At 41.8% G+C, this 21149-nt stretch overlaps 1 protein-coding gene across 1 annotated transcript in view; it reads left to right on the forward strand.

Moving 5' to 3' along the window:
• vps9d1 (VPS9 domain containing 1) overlaps window positions 1–20836 on the forward strand; it is a 28906-nt gene extending 8070 nt beyond the window's left edge. Inside the window, exons 5-17 of the mRNA XM_079223139.1 lie at window positions 267–378; window positions 3782–3844; window positions 4256–4308; window positions 5078–5165; window positions 5442–5527; window positions 6765–6913; window positions 8116–8472; window positions 8607–8736; window positions 11742–11947; window positions 12440–12524; window positions 15776–15880; window positions 19917–20033; window positions 20670–20836. Of these exons, the coding sequence (XP_079079265.1) occupies window positions 267–378; window positions 3782–3844; window positions 4256–4308; window positions 5078–5165; window positions 5442–5527; window positions 6765–6913; window positions 8116–8472; window positions 8607–8736; window positions 11742–11947; window positions 12440–12524; window positions 15776–15880; window positions 19917–20028 (1546 nt within the window). The 3' untranslated portion in view covers window positions 20029–20033; window positions 20670–20836. The remainder of the gene's footprint in view (window positions 1–266; window positions 379–3781; window positions 3845–4255; window positions 4309–5077; window positions 5166–5441; window positions 5528–6764; window positions 6914–8115; window positions 8473–8606; window positions 8737–11741; window positions 11948–12439; window positions 12525–15775; window positions 15881–19916; window positions 20034–20669) is intronic.
• The last annotated feature ends 313 nt before the right edge of the window (window positions 20837–21149 follow it).

A 21149-nucleotide genomic window follows, 5' to 3' on the forward strand; every position in this document is an offset into this window, starting at 1 on the left:
TTGCAGAATCTTGTCGTTGACATACGTGGCTGTTGTTTGAGCTTTATTATGCGAATGTCGGCCATGTTGATTTGAGATATCAGTGAAATCAGCAGTGAATGCTGCTCAAAAAAAGAATTACACCGAAATGAGATTGTTTTATCTGCTCGTGACACACCCCATTAACCAACACTTTGCTTGTTTGCATTGTTTGCATTGTGTGTGTGTGTGTGTGTGTGTGTGTGTGTGTGTGTGTGTGTGTGTGTGTGTGTGTGTGTGTGTTACAGGGAGCTGACGCCCATTGAAGAAGCATCACGTGTGAACCAGAAGTTAAAAGCCAATTATGAAGCTCGTCTGGCGAGGCTCCCACCTGGCCGGGGATACCAAAAGACGTCTTTGGTGTGTGTGTGTGTGTGTGTGTGTGTGTGTGTGTGGGTGTTTATTTAGACAATTTCTAATACACAAATACATGTTCGACGATGTCAGTGACTCAGTCAAAGTTAGGGAAGATCATTTGATGGGACTAAACAGGAGATGAGAGTTAACTTTATTTGGCCCCTAATTCATCGCAGTCAGTTACTGAATAGAAAAAAATAAATAAACTTATAGTTTGAGTAATTACGATATTATGCCATGTCATAGATCAGCTTTCTATTTACAATTCTCCGTCCGGCTCAAAGATGGCCGGATGCTTCCCTCTTTAGACTTCACAAATGACCTTTTTAGTTTTTTTGTTTCCGGTTCATGTGGTTCTTTGTGCGTTGAATCAATTAACAAATTCGTTCGTCGAACTTTTTACCTCATGGTCCATCAACTTCATTTGCTTCACCATTGCCTCTAAGATATATTTGTTATTTTTTATATGTGAAAAAGTGGTTGCCAATTGGGACCTTGCAAGTGTTACCACCGAGCCCGGCATTCATGCATCTCCTCTTCAGTGTGAAGCTAAAGCACTGTAATTACTTTAGACTTTGAACCAGGGTGACAACAGTGTTGTGTGTCCAAAGGCGTATAAATGTGGTACTAATATGACAACAAATGTGCTGTTCACAATGGAAATGTAATTTATGTGATGGAGACACAAATTCGGTACATGCTATCCTTTTTGTCTATTAAATACTTAAGATTTGAAGTTGTTATGGGTAAAGATACAAGTGATTGTTTGATGTATGTTCATTATCCACTTCCTGTAGTCGTACCAGTGAAAACAGAACCTGTGTTAGTACCTGCATACCTCTGAGACTGCATTTTACGACCCAGTACAGTACATCATAAAGAGCTGACGAGGTCCATCCCATTTCAGAGGTTCCCTCAAGGGCCGCCTTCTGTAACCCAAATGTGGATGTCATAACAAGACGTATCCCACATTCCATCACAGGCAGAGCTCCAGGGATGTGTTCAGGCAGCAAACATCATGTGACTTTGATGTGTGTACCAGGTATTTTGTCTTCGGGCTGTCATCAGCCGCTGTTGCAACACTGTTGACGTTCCAGATAAATGGATTTTGTAACACTGGAGCATCGATATTTCCCATTTTGTCGTCTGCCGAAGGGTAACTGTTAGTTTTCTCTATTGGTGGATCTCAACAACTATTGGATGGATTAGCATTGTGTTTTTGACAAATATTTGTGGTCGCCAGAGGATGAAACCCATCGACTGTAGTGACACCCTTGGATTTTCCTCTGCAGCCACAAGTTGTTCAAAGTTTTCACTTATCCAGTAAAATATCTCATCATTGTCCCGATGGATATGCAAAACATTTCCCACTGACACTCATGGTCTCCAAAGGATGTATCCTAATAACTTTGGTGATTCGGCTTTTCTTTAGCGACACCATGAGGTTGACATATGCAGTTTTTAGGGAAATATCTCAACTGTTGGATGAGAGAACACAAGAATATCATTTAATTTTGTGAATTGTGAATACACCATTAGTTTTGGACCCTTAAACAAGAGACGGGAGTTAAAGGCTTGGGGTTCTTCCATCTTTCCCCTCTTTTTCTTACTTCTAGGTCCATTGGAAAGTTGAAAACCCAAAGATGATGTCTATTTTAGATGAATGGTGTAATTTTATTATTTTTTTGCGACTTGTTTTTAAAGAAAACATGCTTTTCAAACCTGCCGGCAAGTTTTGGTGTTCAGAGGGTTGAGGAGCGTTAGATTACAGGATGTGCACGGTTGTATTGTTGATCTTTCTCGTCAGTGGAGGTTAAATGTTTTTGTCCCAGAGCATCCTTGTAAAGCCTTAAATCATAATAATGACATTTTATAGAATTATAGTGTCTAAATCGATACATTTGTCTGAACTCTCTGGACCTCTGTCCTTCTGTAAAAAATAGACTCAATAGTTTCCTCAACCGGAAGTTCGCCACGCATCGTGGGTACTTTAATTTTGTATTTCTTGGTGCTACTTCCGGTCTGGAGTCTTCGTTAGCTTGACGACTCATGTCGGTGATGAATACCTGAGTGAGGGGGAGTGGGCTGCGTGGCTGCCTTCAGGAGGTTATTTAAGGGCACATAACGTCGTCGCTCTACAGCAGAACCGGCTCCACCTCTCGCGTTCATCTCTTCGTTGAGAACTATCCAGTCAGAAAAAAAAAAAAAAATGGTAAGCGCGTTTAATTTGTAACGGTATACATTTTCTTAGCTAACGCTAATTGCAACGGCTTAATGAGCGAGCCGATTTATAAGTCAAATATAAATTCGGAGTTCTGTTGGAGGTTTTAAAAATGATTGTTAACTTGTCATTCAGATACGGAACATGTTTCGGCGTCAAGTGGAGCTCCATGCTTACTGGAGAAAACTGAAAACGTTTGTAAAGGTAAAGTCACATGAGCTAAGTTGGCTAGTAATGGCACGCGGGGGGCGTCACTCGTTTAACGGTTATTTGAAAGAGCGCGCGCACCGTATTCGTCAACGTCGCGAGCTGTTGCGAGATGTATTACATATTATTTATTGCACATTAAATTCGCAGACTTGAGCGAAGGTTTCGCGTAACGCCTATTCAAGTTTTTTATTTTTGTATTTGCTCCACAGTTACCAGCGAAGAATACTCAAATGCTTGCGTTGTGCGTTCATGTTCATTTATGTGGTGGCCGGAAGTTTGGAAAACATTTTCACAATAGGTAACTATTATAATATCTTTAACGAGTTGACACCTCAAAACAATCAAAAACATCTTTATTGGCCAAGACTTTATTTTTTATTTACTATGTCATTCGTTTACAATACTAAATCAATATATTGAGAAGGGTTCTCATTATTTTGACATACTAAATAAATATATTGAGAAAGGATCTCATTATTTTGACACACTAAAGCAATATATTGAGAACTGTTCTCATTATTTTGACATACTAAATCAATATATTGAGAACGCATCTCATTAATTTTACACACTAAATCAATATATTGAGAAAATGCCTCTTTATTTTGAGATGCTATGTCATTTTTTTTATTTATCCCATCAAAGTGGAGATGCAAACTACTGTAGCAGACATCGCTATAGACTTTGTGCACTCTTGCTGTAATGTTAATAGCATAATGTAGGTGTTTGGTGTATGTGTTGTCCCTCTCCTTAGTGCAGTGCAGGTTGTAACATGGTCTTTTTTTTAATTATTGATTTGAAGTTAAAGCATTTACTAACATATGGGAAATGTTAAATAACGTAAATGTAACTAACATTGTGGCCAGTCGTGACTTGCGGTTTCCCCTGATAATCGTTAAAAATGGGCCTGAGCTCTTTTTGTTTTTTATTTTTTGCCATATGGAAATTAATTTCCTCTCCTCTCATCCAATGCAGACACTGTCTCTCCAGCGGCAGATGATGGAGAACCTCATCATCGCCAAAGCCAGGCAGGATGCTGTATCCTTCTGTTTTCACTTAGTCTCTCTGTGTTTCTCGGCAGGTGACGGCTGGCTTTACTAATCTCTACGTTCATCTTTAAGGCAATGTGTGATGCTTTATTCACGGTACTTATTTCACATTGATTTGTCCCAACTGATAACATTGTCCCAGCTCGCCAACCCTGTTAAGTCGGAGGGGACGGGTATATAGCAAACATTAAACAGGAGTTGGCGTAGTAATTGGCTTGCTATAGGAATTGTAGCTGATTGTATTTGCCTGGGGAATATTGATATTTACAGAATGGAAACTTATTGTAACTTTTAAAAGTGATAATGATGGGATCTGGTTTGAACTCAAAGACCACTTATAGCTGATCTGTGTGAGGACCGCGATGCTTGGAGGTTTCCTTAACGTTTGCCGTGACATTAGCTCCAGCGGAAGATGGAGGAGAGAAGACTGAGGCTACAGGAGGAGGCCAACAGGTACAGACAAACTCACTGAATCAGGTTGTTCTGTCTTTCGCTTCTGCTTTCATTCTTTAAGCTCCATAAAAAATTAAATAGATTAGAAGTATCATTTTACAAACACAGTCTATCACAATTATCATGTTCTTTGTTTTCAAGTTTTCCTTAAAACCCCATCTTGAGTTGTTTCCCTCCAATGTTTTCTAAACTATGAAGTGAAATGTATGTGCTTCGTGCCTCCTAAAGAGCCTACTATCTGATCGCGATGTTATCTGAGGGCAAAGCGTTCAATAAATTCCCGGAATGACTGTAGTCGGTTTTGGAAATAATTTAGATTAAAGGCGGCCAAACTGTTTTGGCCACATAAGGAACAATATAATAATTCACGTGCCAAACATGTAGTTTTCATTCAGTTACACTGCAAGAAAATCTGTGCTTCTCGATCAGAAAACCACGTGCCATTTTAAAAAAAAAAAAAAAAAAAAAAAAAAAAAAGGGCAGAAGGATTTAAAGAAATTTCTAATTGTGATTATTTTTACTATTGCAATCATGTCTGCAATATTAACGGGAATAGCCTCCTTTTTTTTCATCATAATTCTAATTTTGATTGAAAAACATCTAAAGATTATTGTCATGTGAAAAACTCGCAGAAATTGCAGAAAATATTCTTTCTACACTTAATAAATGCACAGACAGTTTCAATACTGTGGCTCCTCACTGACTACTGGTTAAATTCACGAGGGCGACTGAACTGCATGTAAATCTGTCCCTGTGTGTGTCGCTACAGGAGATTTGCAGCATCTGGGGCGGTGACTGCAGAGGAGCAAGAGCAGCGCATTCTCTACACCAACGTGCTGGAATATGAGCAAGACCATGTAAGTTCATCACTGCTTATGTCTAATGAAAAGACGCTATTACAAGTTATCGGAGTGCAAAGGGATGCCTTTTGAGAACCTGGAGTATTCAATATGTGATTATATGAAAAGCTTATGTGCGTTTTGTAAATAGTCATCTTGCACAAAAAAGAAAATTGGCATAGTTACATTTTATGTTGATCAGTTGCATTCAAATGAATCAACTAATCAGCATTCATGACATTTTTGATATAGTTGCCAATATGTATCGAATTCTTTTTGTTGTTGTCGCTTTAGGATTGGCCCAAACTGTGGAAAGCCAACATGAGGAAGAATCCTGACGATGACTCATTGGTCTCCGGTCTAGTCTCCTACCTGCTCAGGTAACCAACTGAAACATAAGAATTTAAAATATAGTTTAACTCTCTGAACCACAAACGGGTTCAGGGTGTTTTTTTGTTTGCGTCGGTCACATTTTACTTCCTGTGGCCTTGTTTTTCTCTGCAATGGACAAGTCCTGTACCTCTATGGAAGGAGCATAGACATGTTTTGAGTTCTCTCTATCTAGTCATGAGTTTTCTGTTCAAAAATAAATAATTTTAGTCATTTATTTACTTTACAAAAATTGGAAAATAATCTAATCTTTATATTCAACATTTTTCCAAGTGTTACAAATATTGGAAAAACAAAATTGAGGCTCCACGTGCGATACATACTGTATTATTTATTTTTTCCAACCTCTCTGGTCTTTTCTTTGTTTTAGTCCAAGTTGACTGAGTTGTTGTCACGTGACTGCTGGTCCCAATTGCGCTGACGAGTGCAGAATTCAAAATCTAGTTACTGCATTTGGTTTATTAAAAAACCTCTTAATGAAGCAATTTTCATGCGATATCACAAGATTTGGTTGCTTTTCCTGACAGGAATCGTCACATATGATGCGTTCTAGGTCCATTGGAAAGTTGAAAACCCAAAGATGATGTCTATTTTACACCTGAAAGGTGTAATTTTATTTATTTATTTGCGACTTGTTTTTAAAGAAAACATGCTTTTCAAACCTGCCGGCAGGTTTTGGTGTTCAGAGGGTTGAGGTGCGTTAGATTACAGGATGTGTGCGGTTGTATTGTTGACCTTTCTCGTCAATGGAGGTTTAGTGTTTTTGTCCCAGAGCGTCCTTGTTCATACAAACAATGCAGAATATCTTTGTCAACGTGGCAACTTTGTGCCTGAAAACTAATCTGTAATGTAACAAGTTAACTTGATTGTAACTCCTGATCCCAGACCAGTTGTTAGGCTCCAACTGGCTTGATCCTGCAATTCACCCAATTACTCCCATCTTATCAATCGAGAACACTAAACGTACAGTCGTCATACCGAAACACTTACACATTTTGTTACGCAATCACGGCAACTGATTGTTTTTGTTGTGTTCCAAAGGTCGACTCAGTCTTGCTCGGTTGTCGGCATGTTGCTTCAGAAGTGTTTGTATTTTCCTTTTGCTGTTGTCAGTGGTTGGTGTGACGCAAGATTGTTACTATTCGCACTTACATCAAATGGTTATATCACGTGTGTTGTTTGTTCGGCCACATCGAGGGTGAACTAACATTTGTACTGTGTCTGCAGCCGGTCGGACCACCCAGTGGTGAAGCTGCTGAGGAAACACCAGTACCGGGTCTACAACAGGCTCTACCCCATCGTCAGTAAAGGCCTCCCCCACAGTCCTGCCCTGCCGCTGAGGCATTCTTGCAGTACCCACAACCTGCTTCATCCAGGTAGGAGCGTTTTAGTGAAGAGGGTTGAATCGGGTTCACATTTACCTCGTGGACTTTCTCCGCTTCGGTCTGGTTTTGTTTTGTGCTCTGAGCATAGGGGAACTAAAATAGTGAAGAAAAGCCTGAAATGTAGATTTACCGTGGCTTCGTCAGGGTTCCTGTGGGTCTTGTAAAACAGTTGACCGACTTCCCAGTCATTGAAAACACTGTGTGTGCTTCACTGGAAGTCACTGGAAGTCTTATGCAAACACGAGCTGGAGAGAGGAAACACTTTTTACAACACGTAATGAAGAGAAACTATATTTATATTGTGGGTTATTTTATAATGATGTCACAATCAGAACTTCAAAACATACCGACATAAATAAATAAATAAGACTCATTCCGCCGGTAGAATCCTGATCGATCCTGCGCGTATAAGCAGGACACATAACACAGTATAAATACACACACTGTGTATAAATACTCAATGCAGTTTATTAAATGGTAACCGACGACAGAGAAAACATCTCCACTTTGACACTGATGATAATTTTGTCTTTATTAATATAAGTAGTAGTTTAACACCATTAAATCAACTGAAAACATACGATCATTTTTATCAATATTTTAAGTGCATTTTTATTGGAATGTTCGCTAAAAACTCTCCAGACAAAACTCATCAGCTGTTAAAGCGACTGACAGCTGATCAGATGTGATCAGCTGTCAGTCGGCCGCAGTCATCAGAAACAGACGTCGCTTCACGTGACGCTTCAGAGGAAATGACGTCTCATGTCTCTTAAAACATATTTCCTCGCGTCTTCTCTCCTCACTTGGTTTCCTTGCGTCTCGCTTTGCGCATGCAAGATTAATGCTGTGAGGCGGAGCGGCTCACGGCAGCACCTGCTGCTCGCTGAGGACAAACTACAGAACAAGACGTGCTTCAGTCTGATGGCAACAAGCCGGTCGCTGAGGCTGAGGAAGCGCGCGCGCATACGTAAATCGCCTTCAAAGTAAAAGCAGTGCCGTTGTATTACATTTATAGCGTGCATCTTATTTATTTCTTTTTCTTTTTTGATTGACCTAACGCGGGCCGGACTGGGAGAGCCGTAAGATGCTCAGGTCTGAACTACGCCGTCTGGGAGAGATTTAAAGTGCAGCGATAATTGATTTTATCGATTCGTTGTTGCAGCCCTAGTTAAGTCTTGCCATTGACCACGCAGACACCCAGACGAGGCCGACCCGGGGCAGCAGCGTTGGTGGTCACAGCTTCAGCCTGGGCATGTCGCCCTCCCCGTCGCGCTCTCACGACCTCCACGCCGCCTACGACGACGAGGAAGGGGAGGAGCCTCACGAGCAGGTAACTGTGGATCGGGAGAACTCGTTCGAGGATCTGGAGCACTTCCTGACCCAGTTGGACTGGGCCCCGATCCACGGCGGCACGGACGACCACGGCTTTGATTCAGAGCTGACCTTCGACCCCGCCATGCAGCCAGATCAGGACGAGGGCAACGTGCTGGAGCTGAGGGCACTGACGGAGCATCTTAAGGTCGTTGTCAAAGACATTCACATTGCAATCGGTGAGCGCGATGATGGAGGATGGATGTTTGTGCGTAGGAAGCTTCTTACTGTGTTGATTTTTAGTAGCAAATACATTTTGCATTAACAGTCGATGTAAAAATTGTAGGTTGATAAATATTTCTTAATGTTTCAGATCAGCTTCTGTCACTGTGTTTGCTGTCCTTTGAGTGTCTAAACACAGCCAGCTCTAAAGACCTGTGCCTCGCCAGCATCGAGGAGGCCTTCTTCACGCCGCTGTGGAGCGCCCTGGTGGCGCTTTTCAGGTACTGCAGCTTCATCCATCTAAAACAGGCCTGGCCAACCCGCAGCTCCCGAGCCGCATGCGGCTCTTTGCCTGGTTTCATGCGGCTCTTGCGTTCATATCAAAGTTTTTATTTTTATTTTTATTTTTTTTTATTGATTTTGCAAATACTTTAGACCACTGGTGTCAAACTCAAGGCGCGACGGCTTGAAAGCCATGAAATCGCGGACCCGTTTTCAGTCTTTCGCGGACCCGTTTTCAGTCCGTCAGTACGGTCATTTTACATGGAAAAAAAAAAAATCCTGTGCTTTTATTTTGAAGGGATTTTTTAATGCGGAAGAGTGCAAGTTATTCAATTTCAGTCATATTGATGTAATGTGTTGTAACTATGTTACGTTATTCATTCTGGTCACATGACATCTATTCTTCTGTCCATCCAGGGAGGGGGATCCTCCTCTGTTGCTCTATGAAGGCTTCTTCCTGTTTTGCCTGTGAAATGGTTTTTACTATCTTTATTTGGGGAGTTTTTCCTGATCTGATGTGAGGTCCCGGGACAGGATGTTATGTTACAGATTGCACATTTTAATTTGTGATTTTGGGCTATATAAAATAAACTGAATTGAATATTCACACACTCCTCAATGCTGCACACTTTACTTGCGTGAGTTTACACATCGGACTATTTGTGATAGTTCGCTTCATTCCGTGAAAGGGAATATTTCTGTGTTTGGCATACTGTGACACTATCTCACTTTCAAACGGTGCCATATTTTCATTAAATCAAATTGAGAAGTTGAAAATGTTCCTCGCGGCTTGTCATTCAGGGGTGATGGTGATCCTGCAGACAGACCAGTTGAACCACCGCCCCAGACCACATGCATGTTCTTATTAGACTTATGTCCTTCTCAACTGTGACAAAAAAGCTTTGAACAAAGTTAATATAATAACGTGTGTTTAATCTTTGTCTTTGTTATTTTCATCTGTTAAGTTTGATCTGTGATAGAGTAATGTGGGTTTCTTAACCCTAAATTAAATGGATTTATGTCGTAGTAACAGAGACATTTTAATTTTTGGCTCACGGGGGGGGGGGGGGTTATGATGTGGCTCTTTGCGGTAACACAGTACAAAATGTGGCTCTTAGTCTCTGACTGGTTGGCCAACCCTGATCTACCAGGGGCCTGGCTGATGATTTAAAATGATGATAGGATAAGTTAGCAAGCTACTGGTACTACTTGCTACGACACTTGTAAGTAAACCCAATACATAGCTTTCTGATTTATCCACATTCTACAACAACACAAGTGGCACACTGTCAAATGCTTTATCTTAATTTACAGCGCTTACAAAACACTGTTGATTAGCGGTTGAATATAATGGGAATTGCTATGCCAAAAGCTCCATGTTTGTTTACTGACAGATTTTAACTGCAACATATTTCTGCCCAACATTTATTTTCTTTATTCTGAAGGAATGAATAACGGTTACAGTACTATGGTTACGTTTGAATGCCTGAGGTGTTTACACTTGGGTACCGGTTTATGAGGTAAACCTAGTTAAAAGGTAACTACTTTTATTGTGCAGATGCAAAATCTGAAAATCTGTCTACAATTTGACATAATTAGTTATTTCACATTTGCAACCCCGGTAAACACAGGTTATAGACCGACCGGTCACATACCTGTTCTCCATAGTCGGCTGTAAGTTTGGGTTATGTTTAGCCCAGTTTAATCACATTCTTTTCCTGGTGACTCCTGTATTTGTCTTTTACCACAGGTTTGGGTTATACAGTAATATTATCTGGCACCGAGGTGTTATCTCCGGTTTTTCTTCAAAGGGCAGACTTTCACATTTGTGCTGTCGAAGATAATCCACAACGTTGGTGTCTTCTCTGTGGCATCAACTCTGTGCCGTCTGCTTTAAATACATTGTGTATATAACAAGACTCAGAAATAAGCTCCCATCAGTAGCTGCTGGTAAAAAGTGAATTAATCATAAAATATATGGTATGCTTCATAATTTGGCACAACGTAAGTGACTGCTCCTTGACTGTTTATACATCGTTTGACTTTCTTCCATTTATGAATTGTTTCAGTTGTATTTCATACAGCAACATTGGATCAGGATGTTTGGGTTGTGTTCAAACACATACAATTAATCTGTTAGTTTTTATTCATTCAACAATATTTCAGCATTAAGATGTTCATGGTGGACTTGAGGTCAGAGTATACACTAAGTATTGTTAAGCTTTATAGAACTGCATCTAAAGAAAATATTTTGGTTTGTTATGAATTGTACAGTGTGGGTCATGACCAGCGTGTGGCAGTGCTACTCCAACGATGTCCGCCTCTTCCCAGCTTCTATTGCTGGTTGGATTCTCATTACACTCAAAAGTCTTTAAAATGATCAGTTGGGATTTTATCGATACTGCTTATCGGTTCGGTTGCTTATTGATACTCTTATTGGTTCTTTTTGATTTTGTGAGGAGAAAAAGATGAAGTTTAATATAAAAAAAAAAGAAGTCTTTGTTGAACAGCAACAGACGTGTTGTTATAACACTAACGTATAACAACACAGCTGCTCCACTTATCAATAACTATGTATTAAACCACTCAATACACACTGACTGACTTGTTGTTACCTAAATCCCTTTTGACTCTACTGTTGAGAAGGGGGTCAGACCGTAAACAATAAACTGGGTAACAGCTCTATGACTCAATAATTAGCTGAACGATTAATCTTTTATTGATTATCCTGTTCTTTTGATCAAACTCCGTATATTGTTGGCGAAATGTTTTTTGATAAGCTGCTGTTTCCTCCCTCACTTGTGTGGGTTTTATTGAGTTTAAGTCCACGAGAGTTCTCAACATCTACTTGTGTAAAAAGGTCAGCTATTTGACTCCAATTTCCCTCTGGTTATATGCGCCCCACTGCAATATGTCTGCAGCCCTCGATATGAAAACCGATGAATGGGAGGTTCACACTATTCGAAGTTGAAAAGTCTGATAATCTTGTCTGTCTTTTTTTCAGGAAGGTCCACAGGGAAAGGGAGCAGGCCTTTGAGTCGAGCATGAAGCTGTACCAGGACGCCTCGCCAGCGGACGTTGGCGTCCCCTTGAAACTGTTCCCCGGATACCCCAGCGCACTGCAGGGTTCCTACCCCTACGAGTCTGCTGTTCAGGAGCTCAATCTTCTCATCAAAGACTGCTGTCCGCAGAGGAAGTTGGAATGTATTGGTGAGTCAGATTTGTGTTGTTGCTCAGTGGACTGTGTTCACACCTCTTTTGTGGAGTTTCAGTATGCACCTGTTGCTGCTACAACCGCTACACTAGCTAGGAAGCTCATTGGGCTAAAGAACAGATTGGTTCAGTTGCCGCATTCACCAACGTTCTCTTATTTTGAATATTCTCTCTAGTGGTCCAGACCTGTCGTAGGAGTCATGTGACATTAGTCTGCTGTGTTTTTCACCAATGGATCGTATGTATTATTACATTGAAGCGATTGGGAAAACGTATATGAATTACACTTTAAAATCTGTTTAACTCTGCAATTTAAAATACATTCTAAATGTACAACACTACAATATTAATCAGAACATCTTTCATGATTTGACCCCCTCCCAATCGCCCTGCTGTGGCCAGACGTTTTTCATATCGGACCATTTCTGCATATTGTAGATATTGCCTGAGGTTTTATATTTCTTGCTTCCTGCTGATGTTTTGTTATAGTTCGGACATTGCGGCTGATCTGTGCCTGCGCTGAGGACTACAGGTGCCTTCATGACGTTGACTCCTCCCCAAAAACAGCCGCCATGTGAGTAAATCATAATCTGCTCCAACAAGTGCCGTCTCTTTGGGGTATTTCTAGTGGGAAATAAGACTCATGACATTAATAGTGATGCAATAGTTGGAGAACTTTGTACAGAACAGTGTAGGACTGTCAGGGGTTGTCATTTTACTTGAATTCCTCCAATACCTCATTTAACTTCAAAATAAGAGCCCTCTCTCTGTTGACTCTGTGCTTATAGGGAGTTAAAGACCGTCCAGTAGAAGTACCCAAACATCACTTAAGGGCTCTCTGCCTTGTTAGCTGCCCTGTCAGGTCTCATCAGTGCCCAGTTAGCCCGCCACAGCGGGGGTTGTCCGAGGACTATTGCCCCCCCAGAGAGTGCCTTTTCCAGGCCAGGCTTAAAAGTGGGTCGTCCTGTCTGGTTTTGGAACGGACTCAGAGCCCAACGAGGGCTTGGGGAAGAGGAGCTTTGTGGAATTCATGATGATGCAGAGTCAGTCACACAAAGGCTCAGTGGACATGCAGTTTGTATGGGTTTGTGTGGACAAAGTTTGACTAAAGACAGTTTCATCTGCATCCATGTGGCTTGACATTATCCCGTGAACCACATCCAGGAGAGAAAGCAGTGCTGCCCTTACAATCAACCTCATCAATGCTGAGTTTATTTCTCCACTGAGTTGGTGGACTGAAAATACATTTGCATCAATGTTGTTCAAGCTGAGACTTCTTTTGAACTTGCTAGTAAACAAACTGAGAGCCAATGTTTGTTCTAAGGTTGAGGTGGATCTTAGTTCTAGACTAAGTTTTCACTGGGTTGTTTGTAGAGCCAGTCTTAAGGTTAGCAGTGCTCAACAAGAACGCTTTGTTTATAACTCGCGCCTTCACGGAGCCGTTTATACTTATTACTAGAGTACGCATTATTCTCAGAGGGGGCACAAACAAAATGTACTGTGATGAATCAAAAAAACAAGTGTCACCCAGAGATATGAACATGGAATGTAGGTTTAACCAGAGAAAAGCCATAAACCGTATAAAAAAAAAAAAAGGTACAGCAGACACCGAAACATGCACCCCACAATAAATACAAAATATTTGTTGTATTTAATTGATACAGGATTAACGACTTCCTCTGTCCTTGAACCCTCGCAATGGAGAGACAGAGAGACACACGCACACGCACACACACACACACACACACACACACACACACACACACACACACACACACACACACACACACACACACCCAACACACACGGAGAGAGACATAGCATGTATGACATGATTATTTGGCTGACTCGTAACCGAAAGCTAGTGTCTGGTTGTCGGCCTCGCAACCACTTTTAAAAGTTTGTGTTGAGCCCTGGTTGGACACAGTTTTAATGGGGCTGAAAACTGTTGTCATTAAATCTAGTGGATTATGTCGTGTGTGTTTGTGTGTGCATGCATGCATCGCTAATGCCTGTAATCGTCCTCTGGGTTTCACTGCACTATACAAACACCCAGTATCTGGGAACAAATCCTGTTCCTCCAGTGTTATCTGATAAAGATATCAGATAACACTGGAGGAACAAGCAAGAGCCTTTTTTCTATCATTTTTGTCCTCGTCTCCTTTTTTCTTTTGTTGGCTCCACTAATGCTCTTTTGGAGAACGTCTAAGGCCATGTCTCCTGCTCCATATCTGTCTCCTTGTATTGGAATACACAGAGCAGACGAGTTGACCGGGCACTGCTCTTCTCAAGGCTTGGAAAAGCAAAATAAAGACAAAAGGCTGTGATGTGGAAGGATTTATTTTGTTGTCTGTGTGTGTACTCTGGACATGGTCAAATATACAACTTTGCAACAACACGTTCCCCGAACTGCGAGCTGAATCATTTGTTTGTTTAGTTACCTGGAGACGAGAGTCAAACACGGCAAAACCACGTACGGGACGCGAACAGATGATTTATTTGTTCTGGTCTTCATTGTGGACACCAAGAATGCAGTCGTGTCGCACGGCTCTGTATCGTCAACAGTCTCCAGAATGCTGCTTTTGATTCGTGCCGTTTTTAATTCTGATTGTCCTGTGCTGATTTTCACCAAAGCAACATCTGTTTTCAACAACACACTCTGGCACTACTTGCTCATCATTTCCCAAAGTCATAATCTTTGATTCGATTTTTTTCTTTTCTTCCAGTGGGCAAATTAAGACTGTGTACTTTGCGGCCTCCAATGTACCAGTGAACGCCTTTTTCTGTCCTGATTGCAGCTCAGTAGAGGCCAATATGTGACTGCTTTATTTTTCTTTGCGGCCCTTTTTAAATACAGGTTGCCTTTCTGCGTGTCACTGACTCCCAGAACATGTATTTTCATCAAGGCCCGACTCAGTTTAAATGTGGAAGTGCTGCAGTGTTCTCGGGTCGGATCCCAGCAGGGATTTAGTGAATCTTGTATTTTTAATGCATATTTGTCTCTCCCCTTCCACTGTAGTTTCTCATTTACAGTCTCGGACACACAGATTTCCTTTATTGTCCTCGCTGCCCTCTTTTATTCATTCACTGGCGTTTCCATTTTCGTCAGGTCTTTGTCCCTGACCAACCGGGAGCTCATTTGTTTCCTTTTGTCCATATCCCTTTCTTTTCTCTCTGCTATTGTGCTGCTAAACTGGTCTCCCCCCCCCCCCCCCCGTGCATATCTGCTGTTTTTTTACATCCATTTATGTGGGAAGAGCACTTTATACTTGGAATGCGGTGACACCGGTTTTAAATGATCGATGTCTTGTGTTTACAGCGGTGAACTCACAAGATTATAATACAGGGTTGCAATTTTGTGTGTGTGTGTGTGTGAGGTCCAGCTCACAGTTACACAGCCTGTCCATACCTTCCAGAACCCTGCAGGAGAAGAGTATCTAGTTGCACGTGGCCAGGGTCAGTCGAGGGCCAGCTAACCCGCCTTCTCACGCAAACTAGCTAGCGAGCCGTTTGCCCCTGCGTGTGAGTCCTGATAAACAAACGATCACTGTCTGCACACAGAGAGAATGCTATCAGGCTGTCATCATCTCCAAGGCAGCAATTTGTCCTCCCAACAGATCTCGGGGAGATGGAAAAGAGAGGGAGCGCTTTATCATTTCCATCCTCGAACACGCATCCCATTAAGAGCTACGTTGCAGTTGGTTTCCATGCGTTCCCCTGGGGAGTCCACGCCAACATACTCTGCAAATGTCACTCTCTTATTTACTTATGTTTTTCCTGTCTGCCTCAATCTCACCGCCCGCTTCCTCCCTTTCGTCTCGTCAGCGGCGCGGATGACCTGTTGCCCATCCTGTCCTTCGTGGCGCTGCGGTGCCAGTGTCCTCAGCTGGTGTCTGAATGTGCCGCTCTGGAGGAGTTCATTCACGAAGGGTGAGTCATGATGATGGGAAAAAGATGTGGTGGAATGACTAGCTCTTTTTTTTTCTTCTTCTTTTTGCACCAAATGCATGAAAGCGGAAATTTTGAAGGAATGTCTACCCGCACAATACCCTTCGCCCATGTCGAAGGAGACGCTGTCAGATGGCCTTGCATTCGTGAACATGCCCTAAAGTTAACCAGAGAGAAACATCAGCTTGCACAATACTCGTCACTGAGGGCGACCCCGAATCAACGACAATTTGGCCAAAGGAAACTGATTAGACGTCCATATCACAGTCATAATGGCAGAAAAATATGGTTATAAAAAAACATTTGGTACGGTCCTATAAATTTGCATGGTGGTTAATTTAATTAATTTTTATGTTTACTGGGTTTTACGTTAAAATCAGGTAACACTAATTTGCTTAAAGATTCAAGTCCTTGAATGGTGACGGCATCTTGCTCTCTCTCTCTAAATACACAACCTGCCCAGCACCAAACACAAGACGGCAGCCAAAGAGCAGATGTAGTTCTCGGGAGTTGGTGGAGACCAAAACGGCTAAAAGCACAGTGACTATAGGACTTCCATTCATCAGTCAGCCAGAAACCCGACTCCAAATGAATGCTAATATTGCTCTGTGTCTGCAGTGTATTTGTGTCCACAACGATGTCATCACTTGTGACGCTTGTGTCACTTGTGTTTACAGCTTTAAATTGGGATATGAACAATAACTGTACATGCAATGCAGCACTTATAGCAGGGGAAACAAACTCAACAAGCATAATAATAATAATGCTAAAATCATCTGTGGAATTGGATACAAAAATAGGCTTCAGAATTAAAAGGGCCTTCTATACTCCACCAGTATCTCTGCATTACAGTTTGCTAACGAGAGCACATGACTGCTTTCACTGCAGATCTTTGACAATGTGGTTTTATTTTTTGTGGTTACATGTTTTTTAATTGTGTGATACTGTTATCAGATTTATTTTTTCCCACTTATATAGCAGACATGAAAATCCCTCACCTTTCGGCGAAATTTGCCGTTTTGAAACCAAAATATGTCATCCACATGAATCACGTAGATCCAAAGCGTTTTTGTTTTTGGGAGGGTGGGTCAACTGTCCGCCGTTTCTGAGATTGGAGTGGGACACGGAAAAAAAACTGAGGTCGTGATCATCTTAGCAATAGAAGATCTTTGACGTCGTGAGTCTTGGCCAATCAGCGTTCTACCTACCGACACCTGACTACATATAAGGAGAGGACCAGTGGAGATTTTATCCAACTTTTATTTTAATAAAAAAAACAAAATGAGTTTCCTCCGTAGGGTGGCCGGGCTCCTGTTTATATTTAAGGGTTTAAGATCTACGTGAAGGAAAAAGTGTATCCTCCAGTTAATTATAATCTATATAGTTATGCGGTTATAATCACTGTCACACAGAGAGAGGTGTGCATGTTCAGGTTTACTGGTGGAAACATTATTCAGTGTTCTAGACTAACAGTGACGTCTCCTCAAAGTAAAGTGGTGTAACAGTATGACATAATATGGTCAAATAAAAAGGCTGGTACATTATACATATTATGGCATATAAGTGTAATATTATGAAGTGAAATGTAGTAGTAACAAAACAATATTCAGTAGTATTTCAGTATTGCATATTGTAAGTATTAAGTCTACAAAATATATATATACACACACACACACACACACTACCGTTCAAAAGTTTGGGGTCACTTAGAAATGTCCTTATTTTTCAGAGAAAAGCACTGTTTTTTTCAATGAAGCGTGTGTATGTATGTATGTATGTATGCATGCATGCATGCGCACACACACACACACACACACACACACACACACACACACACACACACACACACACACACACACACACACACACACACACACACACACACACACACAGTTCGGCATTGACTCGCTCCCCCGCCCTGCTGGTGTCACCTTTTTCACCCCTCATGAGTTTGCAGGTCTGACTGTAAATGTTAGACCCAGTGACAGGCTGGCATGAAATGGCTTGCATAATACTTAGTAAGGAGGCCATAATAATTTTTGACTCTTGGCTGAAGTTAAGTTTCTCCAGCTCTCCCCAGGTTGGCAAAAAAAGCATCTCAAAATGCATCAGATTGATGCTTTAAAATATGGAATATTTACATTTTTCTTACGGTGGAGCATGCCCCCGCACCCCTCTAGAGGGGTAATATCCTTCTCACTTTTTTCACCCCTGACCCGTTTTCATGCCTGATATAGATATTAGGATCCTCGTCCCAAAATGGAGTATCTGTCAGGCTCTAGTATTCATATACATCAATATGACATCAGACATCACAGGCTGATTGCCATGGACGGAAAAGAGCAAGAGGGTTATTTAGTTATTTATTTAGTTCGACATTGCACTGAGGAACACGTCTTGATGTTGTGTTTCGTAGGCATAAGCCACTCAGACTGAAAATGCCCAGCTAGCAAATGCCAAGATAAGCTGTAGAGTTGGACAGCCGGGAAGGGCCGGTGGTCTTGGGTTGGGCGACTACATCGTGTCGTTGCGTGTGAGTTCAGACAACACCCAAAGAGGTCTATCACGGCCATAAAAGCAGCAGACTGTAAAAAGCCATCTGGTTAGATTGGCAGTGGCCAAGGAATGTCAGGGAATTTGGGATTTTTTTTTTTTCTCCTCTATAAAAATACAAATTAAGTCCCACTTGATGTTTATGCAGTTGAAGTGCAGGGCGGTGGAGGAGCCAGACACTAGGCTGAGAGGCTGGATATGATGCTGCTCTCCACAGGCTGTGACTGAGCTAACGAGTCTTTGAAAGGATCAGTCAGCCGTCAGTCAATGCGTTTTGAGATTTTATCTCCAAGCACAATAATAATGTCACGACTACAGTTCGCAGGTCAACCAAAGTATAAAGCCTTTGAAAAGTACATTAATGAAGCAATGACTAAAAGTTACTTAATTAGACATGACACTAAAATAAATGACGCCTGTTGAGGGCTCATTGACTTTATTTTTATTTATTTTTGAGTACGAAGTAAAACTCAAAGCTCTTCAAGCATCTTTTGCTTCCTCAGCTTGTCGATGTGGGATGGAATTCACTGTAGTTGCTTTGAGACGGAGGTGGACCCGTTGTTGTCGAGTCCCTCAGTACATCAACAAACACATGTTTACGTTGATGACTGGTTTTGATTTAATTTGTCTTTAGATGAAAATGTCAGTTGGATGATTAGTGACTCTTTATCGTTTTAACCAATAAACTAAACTTGAGACTTAAGTCTAGTATTTGTCAGTGCAATTTTAGTTACATTTAATTAGCACATTTTGGAGGGTTCTTTGAGGATTCAGCTGTCGCCATCTTCAACGTTTTTTGTGTTTCTTTTTCTCGTATGCCTCAAATTGTCGTTCCCAACGTCTGTCTGTTTTTAAAGAAGTTACTCATCATCTGCTGTTCTCAGTTACCTGTCATTCCACTGCAGAGCAGCTTGAGTCTCTTTACTCTTCACCGTCTGCGATTCACTTCAGACAAACCGTTAAAACATCTGAGATCAGATTACAATGGCCTATTAACATGAAAAGAGGTCAATTTATAAGTCTCACAGCCCTTAAAAACATGGTCTTAAATCCTCCTATAACTTTTTATAAGGTCATGAGCAAAAAACTAATTTAAAGTTCAGTTGGTAAACAGTCGACTCACAAGTCGGTCTCTAATCGCTTCAGTCAACTAGAGACTGAAGACCATCTCCCTGATTTTGTTGCTAGAACTGGGTGGGAAAAAGAGCATCTCCTCCCTCCATCTCTCCGTCCTCTCTCTCGTCCGCCCTGCAGCACGGTGTCCCGCCTACAGTCGCTCTCGTGTCTCGCTCTCGTTAGTCAAAGGTCAGCCATAGTTGACGCTCCAGTTTTTGTCCTGTTTTACTTCTGACAGTTTCATTTGCTCAAATGAATGGAAAACTCACAACCATGTTTCTAACTCTAGCTTCCAGATGCCTTGATATCAGCTGATGTATATATTTATATATTCGCTTCTCTTTTTCAGCTATTTGATCGGAGAGGAAGGCTACTGTCTGACCTCCCTGCAGAGTGCCTTGGCCTATATCGAGTCGTTGCACACGGGAGCAGCTCCTCATCCTGCAGACAACCCCTTTTGAAAAAGGTAAAGGAAAGCCCAACGTTGACGCTCTGATAAACGCTTAGTTCCGGGTGTGTTATGTGCCAATCGTTTGCAAAGTGGCAGCCACAAGAAAAGTGCAGGTTTATTGGTTTTGACCGCCTTGTCCAGAGGGGCGGTCCTTCAGGTAGCAACTCTGATTCAGCCAGCGCTAACTAGCTAAGAGTAAGCTAAGCTCCGGTTAGCCAGCTGACTGTAACTTGGCTGCAGCAAGGTTCTGATAACGTTTGTTAGTCCCAGTAACCCACTGGGATTGTAATGACGGAAAACCATCATCTTTCTCGTGTGTATGTGTGTGTGTGTGTGTGTGTGTGTGTGTGTGTGTGTGTGTGTGTGTGTGTGTGAGAGAGTGAGTAAACAGAATTAAAATTGTGAGAACTGATTGTGGAAGTGTGTATATATAGAGTTCATATTATTGCATTCAGTTAGAAGTTTTCGGAGTTTAGTTCAAACTTACTACATTATTGTCATCCCAACAAAAGACTTCCTCCTGTTTGAGTAACGTTTCCTAAACCTTATCTACTATTAGATAACACAGGACAAAATCGGCTCACCCTATCGCTGATGACATACTTATTTAAATATAGTGCCGGTCGTGATGTTTTCCCCTTTGTGTCGTAGGCCGCTCCGGTCCGATGAGATCCTCCTGACGGCTCTTCCCGACTTCCCCGCTGCGCTACAGAGACCGCAGGTGGACCGGCAGCTCTCCACGCATGTGATCTTGTACCCGCGAAGACGTCCTGTACATTTAACAAAAGGACTTCCTTCGGCTCTCTGAAACCCTCGCCTGTGAGGGGCTTCTAAACCAATCCGGACCGGAGCTTTGCTCGGACCTCTGAGGATGTGTTTTCTAACCGGCCCTGGGTGGTTAAAGGACTGTATGGGGTTAAGAGTGCCGTCGTCTTAGGGAACCTTTTGATGAGGGAAGCCATTGATAAGAATGCTTCGAGAGGAATGCCTGCAATATGGTTCACTAATGAGGGAATGTATTCGTTAACCTTATTGCAGGTCTTTTGCTTTTCTTCCCCGAGTGAGGAAGCCAACCACGCATGTGTCCACTGCTATTTGTCGTCCTCAGAGTATGGTAGTAACATTTCATTT

The sequence above is a fragment of the Taurulus bubalis genome, assembly GCF_910589615.1.
Source record: "Taurulus bubalis genome assembly, chromosome: 9".
NCBI classification, from domain to species: domain Eukaryota; kingdom Metazoa; phylum Chordata; class Actinopteri; order Perciformes; family Cottidae; genus Taurulus; species Taurulus bubalis.